This window comes from Pelobates fuscus, chromosome 5 (assembly GCF_036172605.1).
Source record: "Pelobates fuscus isolate aPelFus1 chromosome 5, aPelFus1.pri, whole genome shotgun sequence".
In the NCBI taxonomy this organism is placed as follows: Eukaryota; Metazoa; Chordata; class Amphibia; order Anura; family Pelobatidae; genus Pelobates; species Pelobates fuscus.
Window position 1 is genome coordinate 220994513 of NC_086321.1, and position 26010 is coordinate 221020522.

A 26010-nucleotide genomic window follows, 5' to 3' on the forward strand; every position below is an offset into this window, starting at 1 on the left:
GGAAGGGGTCTGGTCACCTAAACACACACACACTGGGACAGACAGACACACACACACCACAAGGGCATACACTCGCAGACACACCTACAATGACAGACAGACATATACCATGACAGGCACACTATGGCAGACAGACCCTGACACAGACTAATGCAGTATTGCTTGTTTTAATACCTGTGAGGTCCATTGCTGAACTGGCTGGGGGATTGTGGAGGTGGGAGGCTAGCTGCTCGTATTGTTGCTGGGCGGCAAGATAGCTGTTTAGTAAGGTCAGGCCAGAATATGATGTCATATTTCGGCCCCAGACTCCCTAAGTGGCGTGCGCGAGGGAGCAGAGCAGGGACATCACATCTCCCTCATCTCCCTCATCTCCCGCCGCCACAACGTGCAGCCAGCAGCCTGCTTCCACAATTCCCCAGCTTCCCACCCGCCTCCACAATTCCCCAGCCACCCGTCTCGGAGGTAATGGGCTCACATATCCCAGATGCCAAGGCAAAATTCCTAGGCGACCTAACTCCTGGGATTTGTAAAGCCCTGAGTTAACTGTAAACCTTATGTTTCCTTATGATTTACCTGCAGGCAGCAATAAAACGGAGTTGTAGAAATACAATCACAAAAATCATTCTAAGAGCATGGCTTGAAATTTCAACTTCTCCGTAGCCATTGGCAAGTGGAAATAGAACCCTGGCAATGAGAAAATTCACATTTGGGGGGTGTGACAAGGACCATCCTGGTTTGCAGTGATTACTAATTGTTAAACTTGTGCTGCTACTATTGTAAGACTTCAATAGTGCTGTAAGGGTCCTATAACGGAGCAAATAGTTTGTTTACCTGTTTTGCTAATCTAACCCCAGTAATATTCCACAGGAGTGTTTACTTATGCTACAAAGAAATTATCATGTTTAACGTCAATAAACAAAAAGTAGTACATACGACAATTTATGACCCGTTTGGCACACTTTTCAGGGATATCCTGGAAATCACTTGTTTCCTATTGTTTCATATCATTGTGTTTCCTATTGTTTCAAATTATCTTGACATATGCTGTTAGTTTCTGTGACAGGGATGCCTGGGCCAGCTAAGGATAGAAGCAACACCGCCAACATCCCTGTAGTTGGCCATTTACAGAAAAGAAATGACTCTCTGGTTTTATTCCATTTCCTGGAAAATCTATTTATCTGCTTAGTTTCACTTCTGGGAAATATTCAATATGATTGATTTTAGGGTCAGTGTTTGTTTAGAATGTATTATTTATTATGATTATGTAATATATATATATATATATATATATATATATATATATATATATATATATATATATATATATATATATATATATATATATATATATATATAACCCCCCCCCCCCCATTATTTTGAGTTTTGTAACCAGATATATTGCATACATTTTATTTTTTATTTTTTTACACATCATACATATTTGTCCTATGACTTCTTATTATTTGTTCTCATATATGCTGACAAGGGTTCTTTGTTTTTCTTTAGTTTTTGTGTGTTTCTGTAATCTTTCTTGGGTTTGGGTGTCACAAAATGGAGTGTTCTTTAAGGCATTTGTGGTTTAGGTTACAGACCTCAATTGTATAGTGTAAATAATATATATTAGTCAGAGCATAGTTTCTGAGATTAGTTTGTCAGAACAATCATTATATAGGCTAGTGATTGGTAATCCTTTTTTGACAGGGACCAATTATGTACGTGAAACTAGCTTGGCGACCAATTCTTCACTTGGAAAAAGTTAGCTCTATGACATTCTTTAAATATAATAAACCGTGTATTAAATATATTCTGAAAAATTCCTACCTGCATTGGCTTTATCAAGGTGTCGTATGAGTCTGTATTATACCAAGAAAGGCTTGGGTCCTGGTGACCAGCATAAACTGCCTTGAAGTAGCATTGTTTTTGGGACCAAAATTTGGGGTGAAGAAAAGTGATGTTATCGTAATTATACTAAGTTTGTAAGGAGTTAAACTAACGCTGTACGATTAAGTATCATTTATTTTTTTTATTAAGACCATACCTTTTTAACTTTCTATACCCCTGTAGCCCAGAAACGCAGTATATCTGTAATGGCCAATATTGTGAATAGTGCTTGTGCAAGCAGTGTAAACTACATCTGAGTTCTGTATATTTAAACTTTCATTTTAAATAAAAAAAATGTTGCAAACATGCAACAGTAGACAATATAGCTGCACATATTATTTCTCAAAACCCTGTATCTCTGTAACAGTTTTGTCAAAGGATAAGCTATGTTTTTGTTTTTTATTCCCCCTCCCACTTTTGTCTATTTTGTACCACATAAACTTTATGAAAATTGGAATACTTAAAGGGTCACTATAGTCACCAAAACAACTTTTGCTTAATGAAGCAGTTTTGGTGTATAGATCATGCCCCTGCAGCCTCACTGCTCAATCCTCTGCCATTTAGGCGTTAAATCCCTTTGTTTATGAACCCTAGTTACACCTCCCTGCATGTGACTTGCACAGCCTTCCATAAACACTTCCTGTAAAGAGTCATCTAAAGTTTATCCTGCCTTTATTGCAAGTTCTGTTTAATTAAGATGTTCTTATCCCCTGCTATGTTAATAGCTTGCTAGACCCTGCAAGAGCCTCCTGTATGTGATTAAAGTTTAATAGAAAGAGCAAAAGATAAAATTATTTAAGGTAAATTACATCTGATTGAAAGTGAAACTAGTTTTTTTTTCATGCAGGCTCTGTCAATCAATCAGTCAGGGGAGGCAGTGAATTGAGCATTAATACCGGAGAAGCATTATCTATACACTAAAACTGCTTCAATAATCTAAAGTTGTTTAGGTGACTATAGTGTTCCTTTAATTTAAGACTGTGCATCTCTGAAAACTAGCAAATATTCTGTCTGAAGTGTTTCCTTGGATGGAAATAATGTGCTAAACTGAATTTCTACCTTAATCTAGGCAGTGTTATTGTTAGCTGATATTTTACATTGTTAAGCATGCTGTGTCTTGTAGCCAGGAGAAAATCCACATTTACCCTTTGCTTTAATAAAACCGCTCATTATAGGTTTCTCCGTTGGAATTTGTCCGTGCTTTGTAGTCTGTGTTCATAAGAAATTAGATGTCTGGCACACTAAAGGCATCCCAGATTGTTGTTCCTAGACTTGTTTTTTTGTTGCAACATGTTGATGAAGCCATCGTAACCACGTATAAGGGGACTAGAGGCAATAGTTAACTTTTAATGCATTATGATGCTAAAACTTTAAATAAAAAGCTGAGATAAACTATGTAACCAAAAGGAAAGAGCTGAGCTTTCTCTGTAAATTTTGGTCCAGCCATTGTTTTTAATGAGGATGCCGTGCTTATCCCTGTAAGGGGTTTGTAATACGCAAGTTGTTCTCTTCACAAAAGAAAACCAAATGCTTAAACGTATAAGTTGCACTGCATATATTACCTTGCCAAGTAAATGACACCATATATAGAAATATGGGTGCTCTAGCCACTTTCCCATTGAAATCTAACATAGATTCCACGCAAGTTGCTTAAAGGGACACAATAGGCGCCCAGACCACTTCATCTCATTGAAGTGGTCTGGATGCACTATCCTTGAACCCTGAACCCTGCGCCTGTTAACATTGCAGTTTTAGAGAAACTTTAATGTTTTCCTTGCAGGATTAATACTGCCTCAAGTGGCTGTCTACCGCACTTCGTACTGTTTTATGGCGTTTAATTTACTCTGTAAAATGACGTTGTACATGAGGGCGTTTAGGGTCTTCAAATCCCCATAGGAAAGCATTTCTATGTTGTTGACGTTGGAGAAGGCGGAGATGGAGCCAGCACTGAGGCACCTCTGCGCTGTAATAAGGTTAGTGTTTGTGGCGAAACCAACTTCGCCACTGTGAACTGGAGAAGCCTGGTTGCTAGCCTCCTGCCCTGCGACTATGGCCCCTGGACATATTCTACTAGAAAAACTATATTTGGGCATGTAATAATGTATATTGCTGCTACCGGCCCTTTTAAAAGCATCTATGAACAGATTGGGACTTTTGGGACTACTGTCCCTTTAAGACTGTGGAGCGTATTACAGTAATCCTGCCTTTAATACTTTAATGTCATGTATGTATTTTTGTATGCAGTTAACCTGGGTGAGATATATGCAGCATTCATCTGATCGTTCGGTAGAATCACTCCATTCATTATATTGAGTGAAACTACCGAACAACCAGACCACCCAGGAATAAGTGTGCCTCCAATTACCGTTTGCAACAATGTTGCAAACAGGTAATTGGCAATCCATGTAATGTATTCTTTGTCCTCTGGGTGGCCGCCATTCGGGAAACAAACACGTGGCGGCGGCCATCTTAAACTACCGAACAGCGGTGTTTTGCCGTCGAGTGTCTGGAACTGGAATCGGACACTCGACTAGGCAAACACCGCTGAGACCTCCAGACTTCCAGGATTTCGTGGGGAAACTACCGAATGGCCCGCCGTTCGGTAGAAAGAAACGTACGAACTAGGGGATTCATGCGAATCCCCCTTAGTCTCTATAACACCAGTAATTCGTCTGTTTCATTCACTTGTTTATGACCGACCGCAGGGCCAAAATGCATGGAACTGTTTTCGGATACTTTACCCATGCGGTCGGTCAAATCTTTGGAACCTCATATCTCCCGAACCATTCATCCGAATGACCTGATTCTTGAATATGTTGTCCCCCTGAATAAGGGCTATCAGGGGGATACCTGTTTTGGAGGTGTAGCATATGTATTTGGGGTACATCCAGGAATTGGGGAAAAGGGTGTACGGTATAATTATATTAAGTGCTAATCTAAGGGGAGGAAATGTGTGGGAGGTACATCCCTGTGATTGGTTAATTTCATCCTCCCCCTGGGAGTGTCCTGTATGTACTTGTTTGTAATAAAAGCCAGGCTGGATGAGCCAGTCTGTAGTTCCTGTTTAACCCTCAAAATGAAGTGTCGTCTCGTTCTTGGGGGGAATTGGATTGTAAGCTGACTGCCAGGAGTGTAAGCGGATTGTATGCTTTTCTTGTTCAGCTGTTCCAGTTCGGAGTGTTATTTCGTATCCAGATCGGGAGTTTGGTGTTCTGCAGTAGCTGTGCCTGTCTCTAGGAAAGGGGATTATCGCCTAAACGGATTTTATTCCCTTTTATGCTGAAACGGTCCGTTACAGTGTTTAAAGGGATATTTTACCCTTTCAACGTTGGGTGCAGGCAATCACTTTAGAACAGTGGGACACTAGCCGTTTTGTTTTGTAGGTAAAGAAGTTAAAGAGAAGCATTATTTTATAATAACTACAGGGATATTCTGCCAAGTCATAGAGCTATGACCATGAAAGAGAGGCAGACTTGCACCAATTAAAAAATGCAAAGAGATATATTTTAGGAGTGCCCTTTCAATTAGTCCGTCAAGTATCTCAATTATAAGAAGATATTGCCTTTGTGGTTTACTGAGAATGATCTGCCGTATATGAAGAATGATGGAACTAATTTGCTAATCAAATTGCTAGCAAAACTATGGCGGAACATGTGTTGTGTGCAAAATCTTCTTTTTACACCTATGTTACACCTATATGTTGAATGGTTTGCAGAAACTCTCTCTTCCCCACTTGAGATCCCACAGCCCATTGCACCGAATGACCTCCAGTGCGTTGTGTGATGGTAACACTGTTTTGTTAACCAGTTAAATAACACATAGTAACTAACTGAATAATTGCTCCAGCACGAGAGGGGTTATTTCCAATGAGTAGTAGAATATATTGCATATATTCTAAATGGGTATAGTTGCATGAATTGTTCTAACTGCACAGCAGTTAATAAATACTAACTATTCTGTCTTTTTGTCCTTTTGTCTAGGCCCTATTGTACTTTAATCATGCAATCAAATGACTACAGAGGGGGGTCACCTCTCTTTCTCCAACCTCAGAATGGCAACAGCAACCACCGATCCCCAGGCTATGTCCCCGGAAGGATTGTACCATTACGCCCACCGCCGCCTCCAAAGAGCCAAGCATCAGCCAAATTTAATTCTACAGGGCAAGAAGCCCGTACAACATTTGGGTTTTCTTCAGATGGTCAAGCACATCATGCACAGTTCATGCGCAAGAGAAGACACAAAAACACACTCATATGCTGTACTGTCTCTAGCATTGTATTTTTTATAATCCTTGCAATTGTATTAGGAATCTCAACGCAGTATGCACCAGACGGTAAGTTAAGTGTGTTCCAGTGATTAAAATGTACTTTAAAAAGTAAAATATATATATATATGAGATTACAAAAATAACCACAGGCATATTATAAAGAAATACTCTAGGCACAACCACACTGCTGAGTTTACTGCCATTTAGTAATGAAATCACTTTTTGTGCAGCCCAAACCACACCTCCCCTGGCGGAGACTCACACAGCCTCCATGAAATTAGTTGTTATTCCTGCACCCAATCAAGTCATGACTATACTCTGCAGACTTTACACACTCTGGCACATGAATTCCCATGGTTCAAAAGTAAGGTTAGGCTTTAATGTGTGTATTCATACAAAATGATAGTACCGATATATTCTTAAGAAGAATTGAAGGGAACATATTCAGGTCATTCCTGTTCTGAACCGAATACAAGGTTATAATCCCTAAACACTGGAATGTATAAAACTGAATTGCATAATGTATCCTTAAATAGCGAAGTGGCTATAGCTCAGTGGGAGCATTTTTCAAAATCCGCACTTTTTACCTTTATTTTGGATAAAGAATAAGCTAATATTTTACAATTTTTCTGAGAACTGGTCAAATATGCATTTTCATTCTACATCCTCTAAATAATTCCAGATAAATAACCTTTAACAATTGGAGGAAGTCCTCATTATTTTATTTTATTTATTTATTTTTTAAATGGATGAGTGAGTTATGTACATACTAGGCCTAGTGAAATAGATTAACATTTAAGGACACATGACAGAATTATTCAATCATGGATGTCCTTCCTTTAATGACCCATGACATAATTCTGTCAGAAGGTATTTTACTAGCAGAGTGGGACCACGAAGTCTATCCCCAGCTGACAGAGGGGATCTCAATGTATCTAATGATACCAGTAGTACGCTGTTCTATTAGATCCATGAAGCTTCCCTCTGTCAGCTGGGAGATAGACTTAGTGGTCCCACTCTTACAGCTGAGCTGAATTCTGCACTCAAAGTTTTTTAAATGCTGCAAATTGGTGTGAGCAGGGTCAAATCGGTATCCGGTATCAGTTGATTGACTTACAGATGAGATGCATACAGCACTCAATTTGAGCATGGCATGCTGCTCTTAAAATGGGAAATTACATTTACTGTATTTCTCCAAGTATAAGACTGTTTTGTTTTGTTTTGTTTAAAAAATAAAAATAAATTAGTCTAAAATTGGGGGGCATCTTCTACACGGGATGTCACTGCAGGGTTTTATTCAGTAGAGTTTGCCAAGCCTAATGTGGGCTAATTGCTGGATACTTTTCAAATCTGATATGTGCCACTATATTAAAAAAAAATATATATATGTGTTTGTAAAATAAAATTTAAAAAAATGACCACAAACTCATTAAAAATGGAAGCACAATAGTCACGTGAGATACAATAGAGTGTCTTATTCCATAAATGGTAGGCCTTTGTATGGTAATTGGAACAGTCAAACTTCTATATTCACCAAAATGAGACCTAGTACCATCAAGTCATCTATCAATATTCCCACTGTAAAAACTGAAAGTCAGATCTCTTCTATAGCCATTGTAACTTCACAGGATAGTTTCAGAAGCATAGATTAGGAGTGATGAGGCACACCAGGTTTATGAAATACATATTTAAAGAAAAAACAAACATAGGTGTGTATGGGAAAACTCTGAAAAATCAAACCATTTTTCTATAATATTTAGCAGATGTTGGCAGTTAAATGGCTACATAAAAAGTCTCAAAATGCCCTTTAGTGAATACTACATTTCATAAATATAGACATTTGTGTGGCAATTTTGTTTTCAGTGGTGGTTTTAAAGGATCACTATAGTTTGTTTTCCTGACACTATAGTGCCCTGAGTTTGTCTGAAACTGCTATGTTTACATGTGAAGGGTTAAAACGTGAGGGACCTAGCACCCAGACCACACATTATTATTATTGTCAAAACTGTGAGGTTTTTGTCCATTTTATTTTAGAATTTTTCTGTATTTTAATAATAAAGCAGAATTGGTATGTGTATATGTTAAATTAAATTAAAGCCCCCCTTGTCCTTGAAAGAAATTGTGGTGTTGCAATATATGAGAAAGATTGGAATTGCATGCTGTAGTGGTTATGATGCCAGAAGTGCCCTGAGGAGTCAAACCACTTTTGAATGGTTTGACTTCTAACCTTGGGTCCACTCGGAGTTTCCACTATTGCTAAATGAGAGTCAAAACTTCTCTTCGCAGTGCAGGTCGTTGCTCATTGGCTCAGAACCATCAACTGAAATTATCGGCCAACAGGCTTTTCCTGCACTGAAGGGCTTAGCACAGTAGAGGTAATGGTAACTCCTACTCACAAGCTTATGGTGCTCCCTGAGATGCAGGAAGCAGCACCAGGTGGATACAGGAAATAATTTAAACCATTCTAAGACTGACTACTTACAATATGGAAGGGGAGTGGGCTGGGGATCTAGAGCAACACTGGCACAACACGCATTATAGTGTACTGAAGTGGTCATTGTGTTTAGAGTGTTCCTTTATAAATTGATGATCCAAACCACAACAACCTCTGCTCATGTCATTACTTATGATGCAATAGAGCCCCATATCTGTTTCTCCCTGCACACTGTGCCTTATCATAGATCAATTTTGACTTTGCTAGTCCATTTTAGGTGACTGCTATGTATGCACATAGAATTTAAATGTAAAAAGGTTTGGTAGCTTTTGTCACTCTTTTTGTATGCCAGATGCAAGCTATTTTCAGCTTACATCTTCTTTGTCTTGGGCCTCAATTTAATAAGCTTTCCAAATGGTTCAATATTGTTAGAACATTTTCTATATGATTTAAGTGATCTTCAAAAATTCCCATAGACTTTAATGGTGAGCTCTGTAGATAAATCACTTGGAAAGTGTTTTTTTTTTTTTTCTTCTTCTTCTTCTTCTTCTTCCAATATCGAATCATTCGGAAAGATTATTAAATCTGAGGCCTCAGTCCCTTGTTTTTAGTTAAGGGAATGATGATCTCTTTACACATATGTTTAGTATATTATTTTTTTTTCTAAAATATTGCAGTCAAGTTGCCTTTTAGGCATTCTTTCCTTTCGAGACATCACTTAGCCTGTAGAAATATCTTCCTAAGGTTTGTCTATAATTAATACCACATTAAAGGCCATTCTGTTATGGTTCAAGTTCTCAGTACCATTATTTGGATGCATAAATAATGTCCGCATGTGCAGTTGTGCACTTCAGCAGATTTCCCTGTGCATTTCAGTGCTCTCATCTGCACGTATATTCCTGAACAGTGAGGACTTCATTCTTCCTATGGGAGTCTTTCGGGTAATGGTTTGTAAAGAAAGTATGATACAAAGATATGACACAAAATAGATTTAAAAATATTTAAAACACATATACAGCAAATACTCCCAATACTAATATAGATTTTATTTATTTTTCAGGATGCCCTCTCAAATATTCATATATATGTTAAAATTATATCCAGGTTGCATTCTTCTCTGTTAAAGCAAAACTATTTATTTTTCAGGATGTTTATTTTTTTTTAACTGTATTTATTTAAAAAAAAAAAAATATATATATATATATATATATATATATATATATATATAATTATTACATTTTTTTTCTTAACCTGATAGCTGTTTTCAGTATTACTATTACATTAAGCAATATCTAAAAGAGACTGAAGAAAGCACCTGTATTGTGTTATAAACACAAATTATTATTGTATGGATACAAGCTGATATTATATAGAACTGTGAAATTGCTCATAAAGTTGCCATGACTTTTAAGAGTCAAAGGAAGAGAGCTGTGAATAAATAAAAAATCTGTAACCTATAGCATAGATTTGATAGCCTGTGGCCTCTCCATCTAAGCTGTGTGGTTTCAAGTTGAGTGGTTTCAATATTAGTGAAGGGATAAAAGGGGGAGGATGGAATACAAATCTGTGTAAGCCTTGTGATGAAAACTAAGAAATGTTATATATGAAAAGTGGTTTAAAGTACTGAAAAAGGGGAAGTCACCATGGATCCACCAGCCAATTTTTATTGGTGACTGCCCTCTTTTCCATGTTTGCACCACTTTCCAAACTTGTCATATAATATATCTTGTATCAAGAGTTGATATAACAGAAGGTTGTTGCCTTGAGTGTTGGATCTCTGGACAGAACCAATAATGTCAAATGAGAGCATTGAAGGTTGTCAAAACCGAACACCAAAACCCCTTACTTCTCTAAAGGGCAAATATTCATCACAAATCCATGACACCTCTAGTGTGCCCGTGAACTTTGGCGATTTGCCTGACTTCACTCAGAACACTTTTGCGGTGTAACTCAACAGTTTTCTAATGTGCTCATGGACCTCTTGTGGGTTGGAAAAGTATTGAAAAGTCAGTGGTAGGTGTCCTGATCTGTCTTATGAGTACAGAATGCTTGTGTGTTGAGGAAAGAGGAGCAGCTTGAGGAATGTTGGGCAAGCGCTTCAATGTCATGCCAAAAAGTCATGCATCATGTATTGGAAAAAGTTGAGATAATAAGTGGGTGTATACCCAAAAGGCCCACGGAGAGTGTGAGCAAAAAAGAATACCAGCAGAGAAACATTTGTCAAGTGCAGTAGTCTTCTTTGTACAAGTGACCTCTTGAGGCCAGAAATAAGGCTGGCATGTCTCATGTAGTCCAGAAGAAGGGAGAAGCAGGAATTCGGAATCCAACACAAGTATGATTGTAGTGCAGGAGATGGGTCATTTCTTCCAAAATAGGGTTTAGACTGCTGATGTCCGAGTAAGTCACAGTTTCTCTTTCACACTTTTAAGAACCTGCTAAGAAAATTAATCTTGGATATCTTTCAAAATTCTCATTGCAGATACTTTACATATTGGACCTTGAGTGCTATTTGATGCTGGTGCTGCAATGATCTATATTTTAAGTGTCCTCAGAAATGAATGTTTGGGAGGCAGATACAATTTTAACATCAATGTCTTTGAACTTGGTTAATGGGCAGGTTCTTTAATTCTATTGGCAGTTATCATTATATTACTTAACCAATGTCGATATGCAGTGCTTTTAGAGAGAATTCAGGCCCCTTTATTTTGTTTTATATTGCAGCCTTATGCCACAATTGTTAAAGTTATTATTTTTACATCACAGGACACATGATATGACAAAATAGCACCTAAAGGATTCTCAGACTAGGCACTCAGGACCTCATACTAAGCCAAAAATTCACATCTCAACAGGACAATTACCCTAAGCACACATCCAAGACAAAACAGTGGCTTAGGAACAACTCTGTGCAAGTCATTAAATGGCCCAGCCAAAGTCTGGACTTGAACCCAATCATACATTTCTAGAGATACCTGAAAATGTCTCTCCTTTGACTGTCCTCATCTCACCTGACAGAGCTTGAGATTATATACAGAGAGAAATGTGTAGAAACTTCCAGGTGTGCAAAGCTTGTCCCATCATACCAAAAGGAGGCTGTAATCACTGCCAAAAGTGCTTTAACAAAGTGCTAAAGCAAAAATATGATCTAGGAGTATTGTATAGCACAATACCAAAATGCTAAATAGTTTACTCTAGTGCAGTTATTGTGTATAAGCTGCTGTAGCCCCAACAACAAGCAAAATCTAGCAATCCAAGGTATTTCTCCACGAAGCACAGCTTCGTTATAGGCGCCCACTAGTGCAGCCCAATTTGATTCAAAGAGCATCCAAAGTACAGATGTTTCCGGACGCCTGTTCCTTTACCAATGAGGAAGGGCATTTTACATTAATAAAGGGACAGGGGTCCTGAAACGTCTGTACTTTGGATGCTCTTTGAATAAATTTGGACTGCAATAGTGAGCTCCTATAACTAAACTGTGCTTTGTGGATGAAAACTTTGGATTAACAAAGTACTGCGTCGATTAAAACAACTATTGCATAAGGCTGCACCATGTGTGCATATGTCTACTAAATAGTACTTTCCTAGCATGGTGCACATGGCACTGGACAATGAAAGTGCCCGTTAGTAAGCAAGAAGACAAACTTAAAAGGGGTTCTCTCCTTTTAAAGCAGACTCCGTGTATCCTTGCAGCTCAGCTGAGCATCCAGTGCTGTCAGAGGCTGAGCTGGTATGTACTGAGTTAAGGCAGGATATATGCTAGAACAGGGTTTGTGGCTTCAGAGGCTAGCTTATAGATAGTGCAGAAACCTGCAAACTATATTAAATCCCCCCTCCTCTATTTGGGTATACATATTTTCATCTTAATGTGATTATTTATTTTTAGGAGTGTTGGTTTCCATACTGTTCTTAACTGTCAGTTTCTGTAGGCTTCATCTATTCATATTTTACTTTAGATATTTATAACAATTGACACTGCCAATATTTTATAAACTAACAATACTCACACCAAAGACAAAGATACAAACGTCATCCTGCATTTATCGATTTCAGTTTTAAACTAAATTGTAAATGAAGCTCACATCTATTTCTTAGATTTCAAGAATTTATTTTCAAACAGTACTGATTAAGCTAAAATTGGTAAATCAAGTAACTGAGATTAATCGCACAACGATGATTTTCTCTCTATTTTTGTTTCCTAAAGCAATTCACTTATAGTTGTATTGTTTGTTTTTTTGTTTGTTTTGTTTTTCCCCCAGAAAACTGTCCAGATCAAAATTACTTTCTTCACAATTGGAATCCCGGGCATGATGCAACAAAAAGTGTAATTATTAAGAAGGGAGACCTCTATCGTTTGCAATCCGATGCCACTCTGCATTCTATAACAATCCAAGATGGAGGTGTGTATTACACGCATTGGGATATTAAATACGTGGGTTCTATATATCCATTGTGTGTGTGTGTGTGTGTGTGTGTGTGTGTTTTTTTTTTTAATATATTAATAATAACATTGGTAGCCTTGTGAATAATAGGAGGGGAAGAACTTGTGGAGCTCATGTATGCATTATTAAAGGAAAGATCTATAAAGACCGTTGCAGTGGTCGAAACATTGCTATTGTACACTTTGGGCACCTAAATAAAGGGACACTACTTTCAAAAGGAAGTGCTGGAATGCATTTTTATATTTTTTTGAATAACATGCTGGTTTGGGTGGAACCGGATTCCTTGCACTCTTTTTTTTTTTTATAAGCCTGGTATGTGCTGTTTTTAATTTTGTGCATAATTAAAAGCCTGCTCAGTCACTATAACTTCCACAAGGTTTTGTAGCAGTGGTTCAGTAAAGCAGTGTGAAATGCATAAATATTGCAGCGAAAGGGCCCTAGACAATAACCCATGTAAAACTTACATAGTAAATGGACTCTCAGCAGTCACTATGAAGAACAAATTATGGCTAGAGGGAAGCCAGGGTTGTAGCCCGTAGAGAGGGGTGGGGGAGTTGTTCAACCCCTCCTCGCAGTCGACACCCTCCTTCACTAAGGAGCATTCAATACCCTCTGTCGCCCCAATAGTAGAATGTGTCCAGAGAGCAGAGGGCAAATGCTTATCATCAAGCCAAATGAACGGTGGTATTGAGTCATTGAATGCTTCCTGCTCTAAGAACAAAGATTGTTGAGGATGGGAGAGTTGCTGGTGCAAATCCCCTGCTTTCAAGTAAGTGTACATTTTGTTGATCTCTCTGGGGAAGGAAACAGCACACCCCCTGGCATTGGGAAGGTATTGGTTTTCCGTCTAAGCACACCCTTGTTCCAACTAAACCTAGAAGAATTTCACATGGACTAGAGGTATTTCACATGGACTATGTTGGTAAGTGCATTTTCATACCATGCTGTATTCCTGATGTTAGAAGAAATGAGATTGGTTTGAGTTTCCTATCCTATAAAAAAAAACCAATCTATTGTTTACGAATTGTGCAAGGATGAAAAGGGAAATCCCGGCCTTCTGGGTATACCACCCTCCAGCCCTTTTGCAAGCCCTATATCCCACATGGTAAGCCTTCTCTAACGGAGACAATCTGCTGGGTAACTACTCTGCCCCCTTGATGTGCCTTTCTTTGGATAAAGCCAACATTAAAGTTACCCTCCCTCACGAAAGCACTCCAACCACCTGACTATCTAATGTTATTCTGTAGGTGAGCCAGGACAGGCAAAAGTATACATGTGCAAGGCAAGAGTGCCTTTTACAAAAATAAACCTGTGAGTTTGTTACTGAGGAAGCTGAAAGGACAACATTATGTCTAGAGAATGATATTGCCAACCCACCTGGTTTCATGGGCTATGAGCTAAGAAACCTAATAGAATGTTTGTATCTTAAAGCTCTAGAGCAGAATTGACCCTAAAAACGCCTTTTATACAGGAATCCAGTATACATGGGAGGTGTAAACTAATGGACATCAGAGTCCCCTGATTGAGCATGACACCAATCTGTCAATCCTGAACATAATTTTAATTACAATACACCAAATTTGTCATACTAAGTAAATAAACTCTCAGTATTGTAAACAACATTGGTATCTCCACTAAGCACATAAAAATAAGAATTACACTGGATGTATTTCTGTGGATGTAGGGTCCCACCACTTCCTCCCTATAGAAAACTTACACGACTAGATAGAGATGGGAGAGACTTCTCCACTAAATAAGCTATTTTATACAGCCCACTGAGCTCTGTGCACTTGACAAATGTCAATAGAGATTGGTGTCTCTGAGCCTAAAACAAGGTTAAAAAGGACCTCCAGAATACTATGGCTTGTCTCATTCTGGCTCTTATAATAATCTGGAAGCCTGTATTACCGAAAAGCGGTTCTGTCCCACCTAAAAACAAACATGAGGTGAGGTGTTGGAATCTCTGTTAAGCGATATCATAAGACAAAGTAGTAGACTGAATTTTTCCTATGCTTGACATAAGGCAGAGCTACCACTGTCCATCAGTAGTGATGGCTGGGGCAAAAAAGGCTCTGTCAATGGTGGGCCGCACAGGATACTCCATAGACACGAGTGTTGTACTCTAGCACAAATGGTAGAGTACTGTGCTGATGTTGGTTCCTGGCAGATGAATTGTCAGGAGCTGAAGAGGACCTTGTGGAAGAAGATGGCGGTGCCAGTGAGGTTCAGGTAAGTAATAACAACTGTTCCCTATACTCTCAGGCCACTGCGTTGAAAGCAGAGCAGTCAATGTCTAAGCTCTTTACAAAATACGAGCAGTTTTAAGCAGACAAAGGAGCATTCTTTTTGAGCAATTCGTATCCTGACCTACTCAGAGAACATGTATTTGCAATCAAGCTGGTTTTCCTAGTCAAATCTAGCAACACCAAATATGAAAAATAATGAACACTCAAATTTCTTTCAGAGGGCATAAATAAAAGAACCTATGCAATTAAATAACAATGATCATTGTTTATTTAAAATAAAAAAGATACATGCATCATAGCCTCTGTATTATTATTGGTAATGCTTGCATGTAATAAATACCTCTTTTTGGATATATCCTTGCTTTATGGGAACAACCATTGCGAAGATCTCCCTTAATGGTGCATTTAAATCTTGCACATTATGTGTCAATTTTGCTTTAGGAGGGTGGAGTTGCATCCGCCTTATTACTGGTGTAGTAGTTATGGTTCTTGGAGTCTTCTTTTTAATCTATCTATGCACCTTTTATGTTTCTACTGCAACATTTAAAACATCAGGATGCCTTAACACTTATAGTTTTTCAAGTAAAAGTATCCAAAGAGCCATGCTTGGGTATTATATAAGTTTTATATGGAGTCCATATATTATTTAAGTTATTACAGTATAAATTTAGTTTGTGCGTTATAGATCGATGGTATTACAGCAGGATTTATTTGGGTTGCTTTAAAAAGTAGATACCGTATATACTAGAGTATAAGCCGACCCGAATATAAGCCGAGGCCCCTAATTTTACCCAAAAAAACTGGGAAAACTTAATGACTCGAGACTAGGGTGGGAAATGCAGCAGCTACTGGTAAATTTCTAAATAAAATTAGATCCTAAAAAAATGATATTAATTGAATATTTATTTACATTGTGTGTGTATATAATGAATGCAGTGTGTGCGTATGAGTGCAGTGTGAGTGTGTATATGAATGCAGTGTATGAGTGCAGTGTGTATATGAATGAAGTGTGAGTGTGTGTTTGTGTATGTGTTGGTGGGGAGTGGGCATTTTGATTATTGTTGTTTTATTAATTATTTAAATTTTTTTGTTATATTGTTGTTTTTAATATTTTATTATTTTATTTTTTTTCGTCCCCCCTCCCTGCTTGATACATGGCAGGGAGGGGGGCTCTCCTTCCCTGGTGGTCCAGTGGCATTGGCAGTTCAGTGGAGGGGGGCTGGCAGAGATCACTTACCTCTCCTGCAGCTCCTGTCAGCTCCCTCCTCCTCCGCGCCGGTCCGGTCAGCTCCCCTGTCAGCTCACTGGGAGCTGACAGAGGTGCTGAACGGACCGCCACGGAGGAGGAGGGAGCTGACAGGAGCTGCAGGAGAGGTAAGTAACCGCACACAGCCCCCAGTCTGTATTATGGCAATGTAAATTGCCATAATACAGACAGTGACTCGAGTATAAGCAGAGTTGGGGTTTTTCAGCACAAAAAATGTGCTGAAAAACTCTGCTTATACTCGAGTATATACGGTACATAAAACCTCATTGGAAAGTGTCCTATCTAGTTTCATGTATTTTCTCTCTGCAGGTCAACTTGTGTTTGAGGACAATGCAAATGGTTCAAAAAATATTACTTTGAGGACTCATTTCATCCTGATAAAGGATGGTGGAGCGCTTCATATTGGAGCAGAAAAATGTCGTTACAAATCCAAAGCAAATATTATATTATATGGCAAATCAGATGAAGGTGACTACATGCCAATGTTTGGCAAAAAGTTTATTGGTGTGGAAGCTGGTGGTACACTGGAATTACATGGCTCTCAGAAATTATCATGGACTTTGTTAGCAAAATCCCTGAATTCTTCAGGCCTTATGTCTGGATCTTACAGTTTTCAAGGTTTATTTAACAGAGGTCTCTATGTAAGAGTTGTTGATCAAGACACAGCACAAGTTTGGGACGTTGGGAAATTTGACACGTATGGATATCAGAATGAAAGTAAGCGGTTCCAAGATTTCCTGAAAGCTCTGAAGCCTGGACAGATCGTTGCCATTGCAGTTGCAGACTCTGCTGAAAAAAATTTGCTGGAAGAAACACGAATTACTATTCAGAATCTGCTTGGTAGTCAGAAGATCAAAGAATTGGGCTACAGGTATTTTTTACATCATATAAATCATATACAAAGTTATTCACCCAAGTGAGAATTTTTAGAAATTCAAAGTGAAGTTTAAAATTTAAGCCAAAATAGCTGATCTAGAAAAATTCTCCAATCCGTTCTGTTGTTTGGCTATTGTGGCCTTGCATTTCACTTTAAATTTACTTTGCATTCTCGCATCAGTGAATAGATAGTGTGTTTTCTAACTCTTATTTTACAGGTATTAGTTGGTAAAATTATAGCCTCAGAGGTAAGTTAACCTAAATGCCCCCCTCATATCCTTGTGTTAAAGGAGATGTGTTTACACAATCGTATAGAAATTAAATAAAAACATTTAACGTAAACGAAAGATCCCTCCCAAGCCGTACTAAAATTGCCTCCTATAGTTTTCACAACTTGCATTTTATGACAGTGCAGTCTTTTTGATAGTCAGTCTTTTTTAGCGTTTTATTTAACCCCTGAAGTGCCAAATGCTATATTTCTATGTCATCATAGTTATGATCTGCTGCCCCCTTTCCAGCCCTGCAATTGTTAATTAAATGGGTCATTCCATCATGGAACTGCATAATTCAGGAACAGGTTCTAATCACCTCCTAGAAGACCATCATTGGTCTGCAGGAGGTAAACAAATCACATTGGGTATGTATTGTCTCTAAATATGAATTTAGGTTCTAGTTGCATGAATATTTTACTGTCTCTTCAGCAATCTATAGCTACTCCATAGTTTAATGCAATTAATAAATCAATCTTTGCTTAAAATTTCCTTCTGCTAGACATCCGTGGGCTTTTGTTGGAGTAATTGGTGGTGGAAATGATTCTTATAACGAATCTTCTCGAACATATGAAAATCATAGCTCAGGGGGTAGAGCACTGGCAGTGAAAGAATTCTTTACCCTTGATGGTCAGAAGTTTGCTGTGAAAGCATACAGCGAGTGGTATGAAGGTAAGTATTGGACTTCTGTTACTGGCATAAAAGGAACTTTTTTTTTTTTTTTTACTATTTCTTTCCTCTGCACCCCATTCACATGTTGCATCCATCATATTTATTAATTAAAACAGTTCTTGAATAGAATCCTTATAATGGATGATTTACATAAATTAGTGATTTTATACTTACAAATGAGAGAGCATTATCCAGATAAATTGGGCACAAAAAACCTTTGATTAAAGCAGAGTTGCTAATGGTTAATTTAATAATATGGTTATTTGTGATTATACTAACGTTAAAGGGAAATACAAATGTTAGAAATGCAAACTTGTATTTTTAACAGAGTTATTTCCTTCATCTTTAGCTTTACAACTTCCCCTTTACAAGATAAAATGAAGAATATTATCATATCTATCCCCTGACCATGGATTCATCTGTGCATTCCTGTTTGACTTAATCAGTAATGATGATCTCAACCAATCAAATGCTTCTCCATAGAAAAGCATTGTGGGACCTAATGTGCCTACAATTGCTGTGCAGCACTGAATCGCATCTCCTCAAAAAAGAGATTCATTATACTAAAATACCTTTTTAATCCAGTTGCTTATCAATCATACTAAACCTATGTGTCTGTGTGCTGTTCCAATTCCTTTAACAGGTAAATCAATCTGGGGATTTGCTGTGGAGGCTGTGGAAGGTGTACTTCTGGATCTCTCTGAAGACGTTAGCAGTTGGCAGCCCGGAGACCAGATCGTTATTTCAAGCACGGATTACTCAATGTATCAAGCTGAGGAATTTACTCTTCTACCTTGTCCCGAATGCAGTAAATATCAGGTCAAAATAAAAGGTATGCCATGATGCATGTAGATCTATTTCAGTTCATGTAAGAAGACCCAAACAGGGAAATTAGATTTGCTTTACGAATAACAATACTTTTATTGAAGAAAGGTAGATAACAAATATTATTTTTTGAGTGATAACAAGAAGAATACTACAGGTAAAGTTTAAAGGGAGAAAGTAAATCTATATGATTGTCAGGAGACCACATTTGGACTCATCCTGTTTTTTTTGTGGGGGGTGGGGGGATTATATTCTGTTTCCCTTTTTCTTTTTAAAGGGACACTATAGTCACCGGAACAACTACAGCTTATTGTAATTGTTCTGGTCAGTATAGTATGTCTCTGCAGGCATTTTCATGTAAACACTACCTTTTCAGAGAAAAGGCAAGCAGTGTTTACATTGCTGCCTAGGTACACCTAGAGTGGCAGTCGCTCAGACAACCACTAGAGGTGCTTCCTGGGTCAGTGCTGCACAACGTGATTGATTCAATGCATCTCTTTGAGGTGATGCTAATTGGCCAGCACTACCTTTAGGTCCCTGCCTCCTTGGCTGAGTACTTAACTATGGGAAAGCCGTGGATTGGCTGAGCTCACCAGTTTTAAGAGGGGCCGGGGGCTAATATTATTTAATAGTATAGGGTGAGGAATACATGTTTGTGTTCTTGACCCTATAGTTAGTTTCTACACTTGGTATTTCAGTTACACTGAACTGGGCCTTTAAGTGACCGTTCATAACTGTACTATATATTATGTTTGTTTCTAGAATTGCCTCTACAGCTTGCATGTCAACGTCGTGGGTATTACGTATCATATTTCCCTTTTTTTATTTTTGGATGACATTTTGACACACTTCTTATTTTTATAAATGCTGATTTATAAAATGGCACATGACTTTTCTGCAAAAATGAGTCACAAACAAGTCAATTTAGTAAATAGTGTAAATAGCCACACCACTGAATTCAGTTGTGCAGTAAAGCTAAAGATATTTGTGATCATGTGTTGCAGACTGGCTTCTGAGCCCCTGGATCTATTTCCATAGCATAAGTGCTAAGAAAGCATGACACTAGGAAATAGCACACACTTAATACGCTTAATATTTGTAGCTTACTATAGTAAAACAAATGTAAAAAAATAAATGAGGGGTCGGGTGGGGAGAGGGTGGTTCCCATCGGTTTTGTAATTTACATATGTTTTTTTTATTTCATTAAAAACAAAGCATCTCTTGGGTCCTTTAACAAGGTACAGTTTATGTTGTGTTATTTTTCTAAATAATATGGCAAAGGCAACCTCTATATAGATACACAGATACATAGACCGCTAGAAATAAACCTGTAATCAGATGAGAACAGCTCTCATACTTTTTGTTTCCGTTTTAGTAGTTGCTAGTAATAGTAATATTAGTACCGTAGTATTTTAGTAGACGCTACAATAGGACTTAACATGTTTTGCTAAAAATAGTTGTGGTTTCATTGTTGCTTCTAGAGTGGAATAAATGTATATTTCATCTTCTGTTTTAATTTCCAAAGAATGCGTGTATGTAGTGTATCTAACTTTTTTTTTTTCCCTTTAATTAGAAAAACCTCTTTATATTCATATGGGAGACATAGTAGATGGTGTGGACATGAGAGCTGAGGTCGGAGTCCTTACGAGAAACATCTTAATTCAAGGGGAGATGGAGAAAGACTGCTATGGAGATAATCAGTGTCAGTTTTTTAACTATGACACTTTTGGAGGTCATATTAAGGTTTGGCACATTTTGACTATTTCTAAAACATAGCAAAATATAGCCCCTTAAAATACGTCAAAAAATACCTTCATCATTTCTTTAATTCTTTAAAATGGTAGACTACTTGCATTATACTCTCTGTATGTAATATTTTTTTTGTAATGAGTACATTTAAACAAATGTCACTTTTGACGGCACCTCCTGGCTTATTCTTGCTTATGTGGGCAGACATCTTGAAGTCGTTGTTAAAACCCTTTTACCCAAGACATTTCAATCCCTACCCATAAGGAGTTTATAATGCTTGTATTTTCCAGGTTTGGTTTAAAAAAGATTTCCTCCCTGGCCCTTTGCCACTAACTTTTATATTAACCTTGTTTTAAGTATCATTATAAGAAAATGTTTTGTATCTTTACAACCCTTTCATTTTATTTTGTGTTTTCACATGTTTTAAACAGATGTTTGAGTGAAAACCCCCAATAGAAGATTACTTCACAAATTAGGTTGTGAAATTGTTACTTAAGATAGACTGTAGGAACTACAAATGTGTGTGTGTTTTTTTTTTTTTTTAGTGCGTTAAGTACTGAGCTAAGTCAATTAATGAGCGGTTTAGTAGCTTGTTCATGCATTGATTTAGGCCAGTGCTGAGTGTTACTTTATACTTCATGCTGGTAATAGTTCCCATTTATCTGAGTATAGTCAGTATTTACGTTGCCTCCCATGACCACCTCTAGTGGTGGTCACTCAGCCAGTAGAGATTCTTTGCAGGATCAACGTTCAGTGTTTCCACTCTTTGCATGGAGACACTGAACAATCTATGAGGATATACTGATTGATGCAGAGCACTGATTGATGTGCATGTGCAGTAGCCCCCCAATGCTTCCCTATGTGGATGCATTGAATTGGCTGAAATCTTTAGTACTGACCAATCTCAGCCGAAGGAGGCGTGATGGCCCTGGCGAGGTACGGCTTACCGGTGGACTAAAGGTGAGTAAAAACTGAAAGGGACATTCTAAGCATTATAACCCATACAGATTGTTGTTGTTATTGTCAGGCCTGATTTAGATTTCAGGTGCGCGTAGGTACAGAGTTCTCAAGCACAACCACCAGTACTTTGTTTACTCCATGAGAGTCAGGATGTACATTTATCACTCCCCAACTCTGCAAGGCATATAAACATAGATCACAAAAATAAAAAAAATAAAAAATGTGCGTTTCAGGCTCCATTTGAGAGAGACAGCTGTCTGCTGGCAAATCTGGTGTAAATATGGTGCTAAAAAAACATGTTCTTTAAAATTAACTTAGTCTTTTGCCACTTTTTCATTTTGTTTTTGCTATACATATTAATATTTAAATAGTTATAAAAATGTATTGAAATGAAACTTATCATTTTTAATTTTATAACTCACTAGCATATTCCATAGTTTTGTCAAATACAATATTCTCTTTTCATTCCATACTTTGTTTTATTTGCAGGGCTGATTACAAAGCCATTATCTGCTGTTTATTCTGTTAGCAAACCATTACTGTGTGGGCATTGTGTGGAATGAAGACAACAATGTCCCACGTACTGTAAATTCTTTACTTTGAACAATGTTGGAGGCCTCCTTTTGGAGCAAAGTTTTTCTATCTTTGATTGAACATAATGTTCACATAGAATTATGTCTTTAGTTTCGCTGCCTTCTGCTACACCTCATTTTCATAGGAATTCTCCTGAAACCATATGTCTTTTGCAGATCTTGCGGAATTTCACATCTGTCCATCTTTCTAATGTTGAATTAAAACATATGGGTCAGCAAGTGATGGGCAGTTACCCTGTCCATTTTCACCTCTGTGGAGATGTAGATGAAGTAGGTGGTTACAATCCAGCAACTTATGTTGAAGGAATTTCAATTCATCACAGCTTTTCCCGTTGTGTAACTGTTCATGCGACAAATGGCTTGCTGGTAAGTGTAATGTTTGATGTAGGTGCCATGTTTTTCACAATTGATATTCTACTCAAACTGTTATTCTGGGGAACTGTCACTTCCCAGGATATTCAGTACTATGTTTGCTTATCCACCATGTTTAACAGCTATGTTTTTGTGAGGCATGAACAAAAAACCTAAATGTAGAAATCCACACCTCTTTTTCTTGAAATGGGGCGTCCCCTTTTTGGCTTCCTGTTTTTGTTCCACCTGTCAGTCAGCATAGGGTGTGTTAGGTGAACAGAAACAATGTTTGTTTCTTTACTTCCAATGTAATGTGTGCTCTCAGTGTGCCTGGATTGAAATTAGTGAGTCACATGCTGTTGCATACGAAGATTGGGGCAGTCTGCCCCGGGTGACAGATGTGGTGGTGGTGCAAGAGCACCTCAGTCCCGCACATGACGCTATGTAGTGTGGCGGCACCCAGGGTAGAGTATTTAATTATCCCTTATTCGGGGCTTGCAGAGAGGAAGCTGCAGCACCAATACAGACATCGGATACAAAGCTAAATGCCATCTGAGCCTGCTGCCTGGTAACTGCTGCATACTGGTGGGGGAAGCGAGAAGGAGTTACTGCTTTCCCAGCCACTACAAGACATTAGGGCTGTAGTGCCCTGCTCCCCTCCCTCCTCATGGACATAAAGGAAAGAGGTAACTGTTTACCTGTAACAGTGTGTTTGACGATCTGCCTGTAACTGGGTGTGCGTCAGTGTGTGACTGTCTGCCTGTAACTGTGTGTATGTGTGTTTGCCTGTGATTGTGTGGGACTGTGTGCATGTGGTTGTATGTGACCGTGTATGAGTATGACTGTGCGTCTGATAGTATGCGCATGTGACTGTGTGTATGACTGTGCATATGACGGTGTGATTGTATGTGACATAGTGTACATGTGTAATAAAAAAGGGAATAGGGTCGCACTCAGTCACATCAATTAAACACAGGGTGCTACTGAGCATGGGTCGGCAAAAAAAAAGTGTACATGTGTGACTGCACAACTGTGTGTATGTTTATGTATCTGTGTAATTATGCAGGTGTTAGTATGAAACTGTAAGTGTAACCACGGTTGTATGTGACTGCATATTTGATTGTAAGTCTGTATGTATATATGCATGTCACTGTGAATGTACGTGAGCGAACATAAGTGTGAGAGCGTTCAGAAAAAGTTGGGGAGAGTTAAGAGATACACAGAAAGTTACATGGGTTAAGTTTTTGAAAGGGATTTGGAGAAATATACAAGAAGGATCAGAATACACACACACAAAGGGATGAGTGGGTGCGCAGGAACATTGAGGGTGCCTACATAAATATCTGCCCTGGGTGCCAAGTGACTCAACTACACCTCTGATCACATGAACACAAGTTATATAGGTGATTTTCAAGGTTTTGATTTAGTGGTGTAGGTTCCTGACTAGTTACAGTTCTCTCATACCTTGCCCACTGTCAAGTGTTTGTTAGCATCCTTGCTACTGATTCTGGCAGAGCAGAGAAGCTGTGAGTTGGGAATGATGGGCCCCACACACGAGAATTATAACTTTGGCCCTTGGTAGTCAAGCTAGTACTTTGATCATAATGGAACACCCAACTTTTTACTTAGCACCATCTACAGGCGATTGAGTGTAAATGTCCCATCTGTTTCTTGGAATTGAAGTATTTCCAAAATCAGGACAAACAAATCTATTTGTGTGTGTTTTTAGATGCACTTGTTGTGTAAAAAATATTATAAGCTATTTTATTTTATTAAATGGCTAGTTTTATGCATTCATGTCTAATTATGGTTTTATTAGTCCAGGAAAAAAAATTAAGTCTCTCAGGCACACTTTTTACTAAAATATAAAATGTCAAATGTAACTGGTTTTACCTACCAAAACTGCTGCAACACTCTAAGGGTTAATCTTTTACCCAATGCAATCCCCTTGACATCTGCATTCAGGATTCATCTTTTGCAGAAACCTTTTATAAAGGCTTTGCTAACTCAAAAGGGAAGACATTGAACCAGTTTGTATTTTGAGTCATGTGTCAATTAAATAAATAATTAGTATTTGCCGTTCTTTTTAGATAGATATAACTTATGTTTATTGTTTTCATTATGTTGTAGTAAGTGATTTTAGTGTGGCAGTTGCTTTTTAACACTTCTTTTTAGCTGCTGTAAAACAGGATGTGAAAATGTACTTCCCACATCCTACTCGAAGTGCATTTTAAAAAGAACAATAATAAAAAATACTATTTATTTATAAATGGTCTCTGAATCTTTATATATGATTTTTGTGGATTTATGTCTGATACTGGCAGTTGTATCACTAACTTTATACCATACAAAGCCAATATTTTAAATGAATGTTTAGAACCAGTTAGCCATAATGATATATGCCATTAAATATTGCAATTGTTATGACAGATTAAGGATACGATTGGATATGATGCACTGGGGCATTGTTTCTTTCTAGAAGATGGCATTGAGCAAAGAAACACGCTGTATCACAATCTTGGACTTGTTACCAAACCTGGCACTCTGTTACCCACTGACAGAAATAACACCATGTGTACAAATATCAGAGACAAAGTCTATGGAAACTACATCCCAAATCCCGCCACTGACTGCATGTAAGTATCTCCGAAAGAATCTCATATGTATAGTAGTACTGTAGTTGTAATGGTGCTTAGTTCACTGACTGAGAGCAATTAGCTGGCACTCTCCAATGCGCTGCCCTGTTCTACAAGAACTATGTCAGGGGTGTTAAAAGAAGCCAGCTCCTGCTGTGGCAGAGGAAGCAGGGGATGGCACCAGGCACCAATTCCAACTCTTCTCAATGTATTTTAATCCTTACAATAGGAAGAGCAAGGGCACTCTTGGCACCATAACCACTAAAATGTGTTGGAATGTTCTTTAAAGTATAGTCACAAGAAGTCAATAAGAGACCATGCTTGCTCAAAATTTACAGAATAAAAAAAAGAAAAAATCAAAGCACAGCGTGGCATCGTATTTCTTCCTGCATTACCACGCACTCTGCCCATAAACACGTGGTTCAAAGATCATCATGGGAGCATGTTTTTCACATGAAAGTCCAGCTAGATATATAATCACAACAAGCCTATTTTTGTCTACATTTTGCAATTTGCTTTTCACCTCACTACAATTCAGTGTTTTC

The 26010-nt window shown here is 38.1% G+C and overlaps 1 protein-coding gene across 1 annotated transcript in view; it reads left to right on the top strand.

Moving 5' to 3' along the window:
• The window catches only part of CEMIP2 (cell migration inducing hyaluronidase 2), a 113212-nt gene that overhangs the window by 42512 nt on the left and 44690 nt on the right, over nucleotides 1-26010 (top strand). Inside the window, exons 2-9 of the mRNA XM_063455042.1 lie at nucleotides 5862-6214; nucleotides 12839-12979; nucleotides 16844-17405; nucleotides 18182-18351; nucleotides 18995-19183; nucleotides 20750-20919; nucleotides 22635-22844; nucleotides 25260-25465. Coding sequence (XP_063311112.1) covers nucleotides 5881-6214; nucleotides 12839-12979; nucleotides 16844-17405; nucleotides 18182-18351; nucleotides 18995-19183; nucleotides 20750-20919; nucleotides 22635-22844; nucleotides 25260-25465 — 1982 coding nt within the window. The 5' untranslated portion in view covers nucleotides 5862-5880. The remainder of the gene's footprint in view (nucleotides 1-5861; nucleotides 6215-12838; nucleotides 12980-16843; nucleotides 17406-18181; nucleotides 18352-18994; nucleotides 19184-20749; nucleotides 20920-22634; nucleotides 22845-25259; nucleotides 25466-26010) is intronic.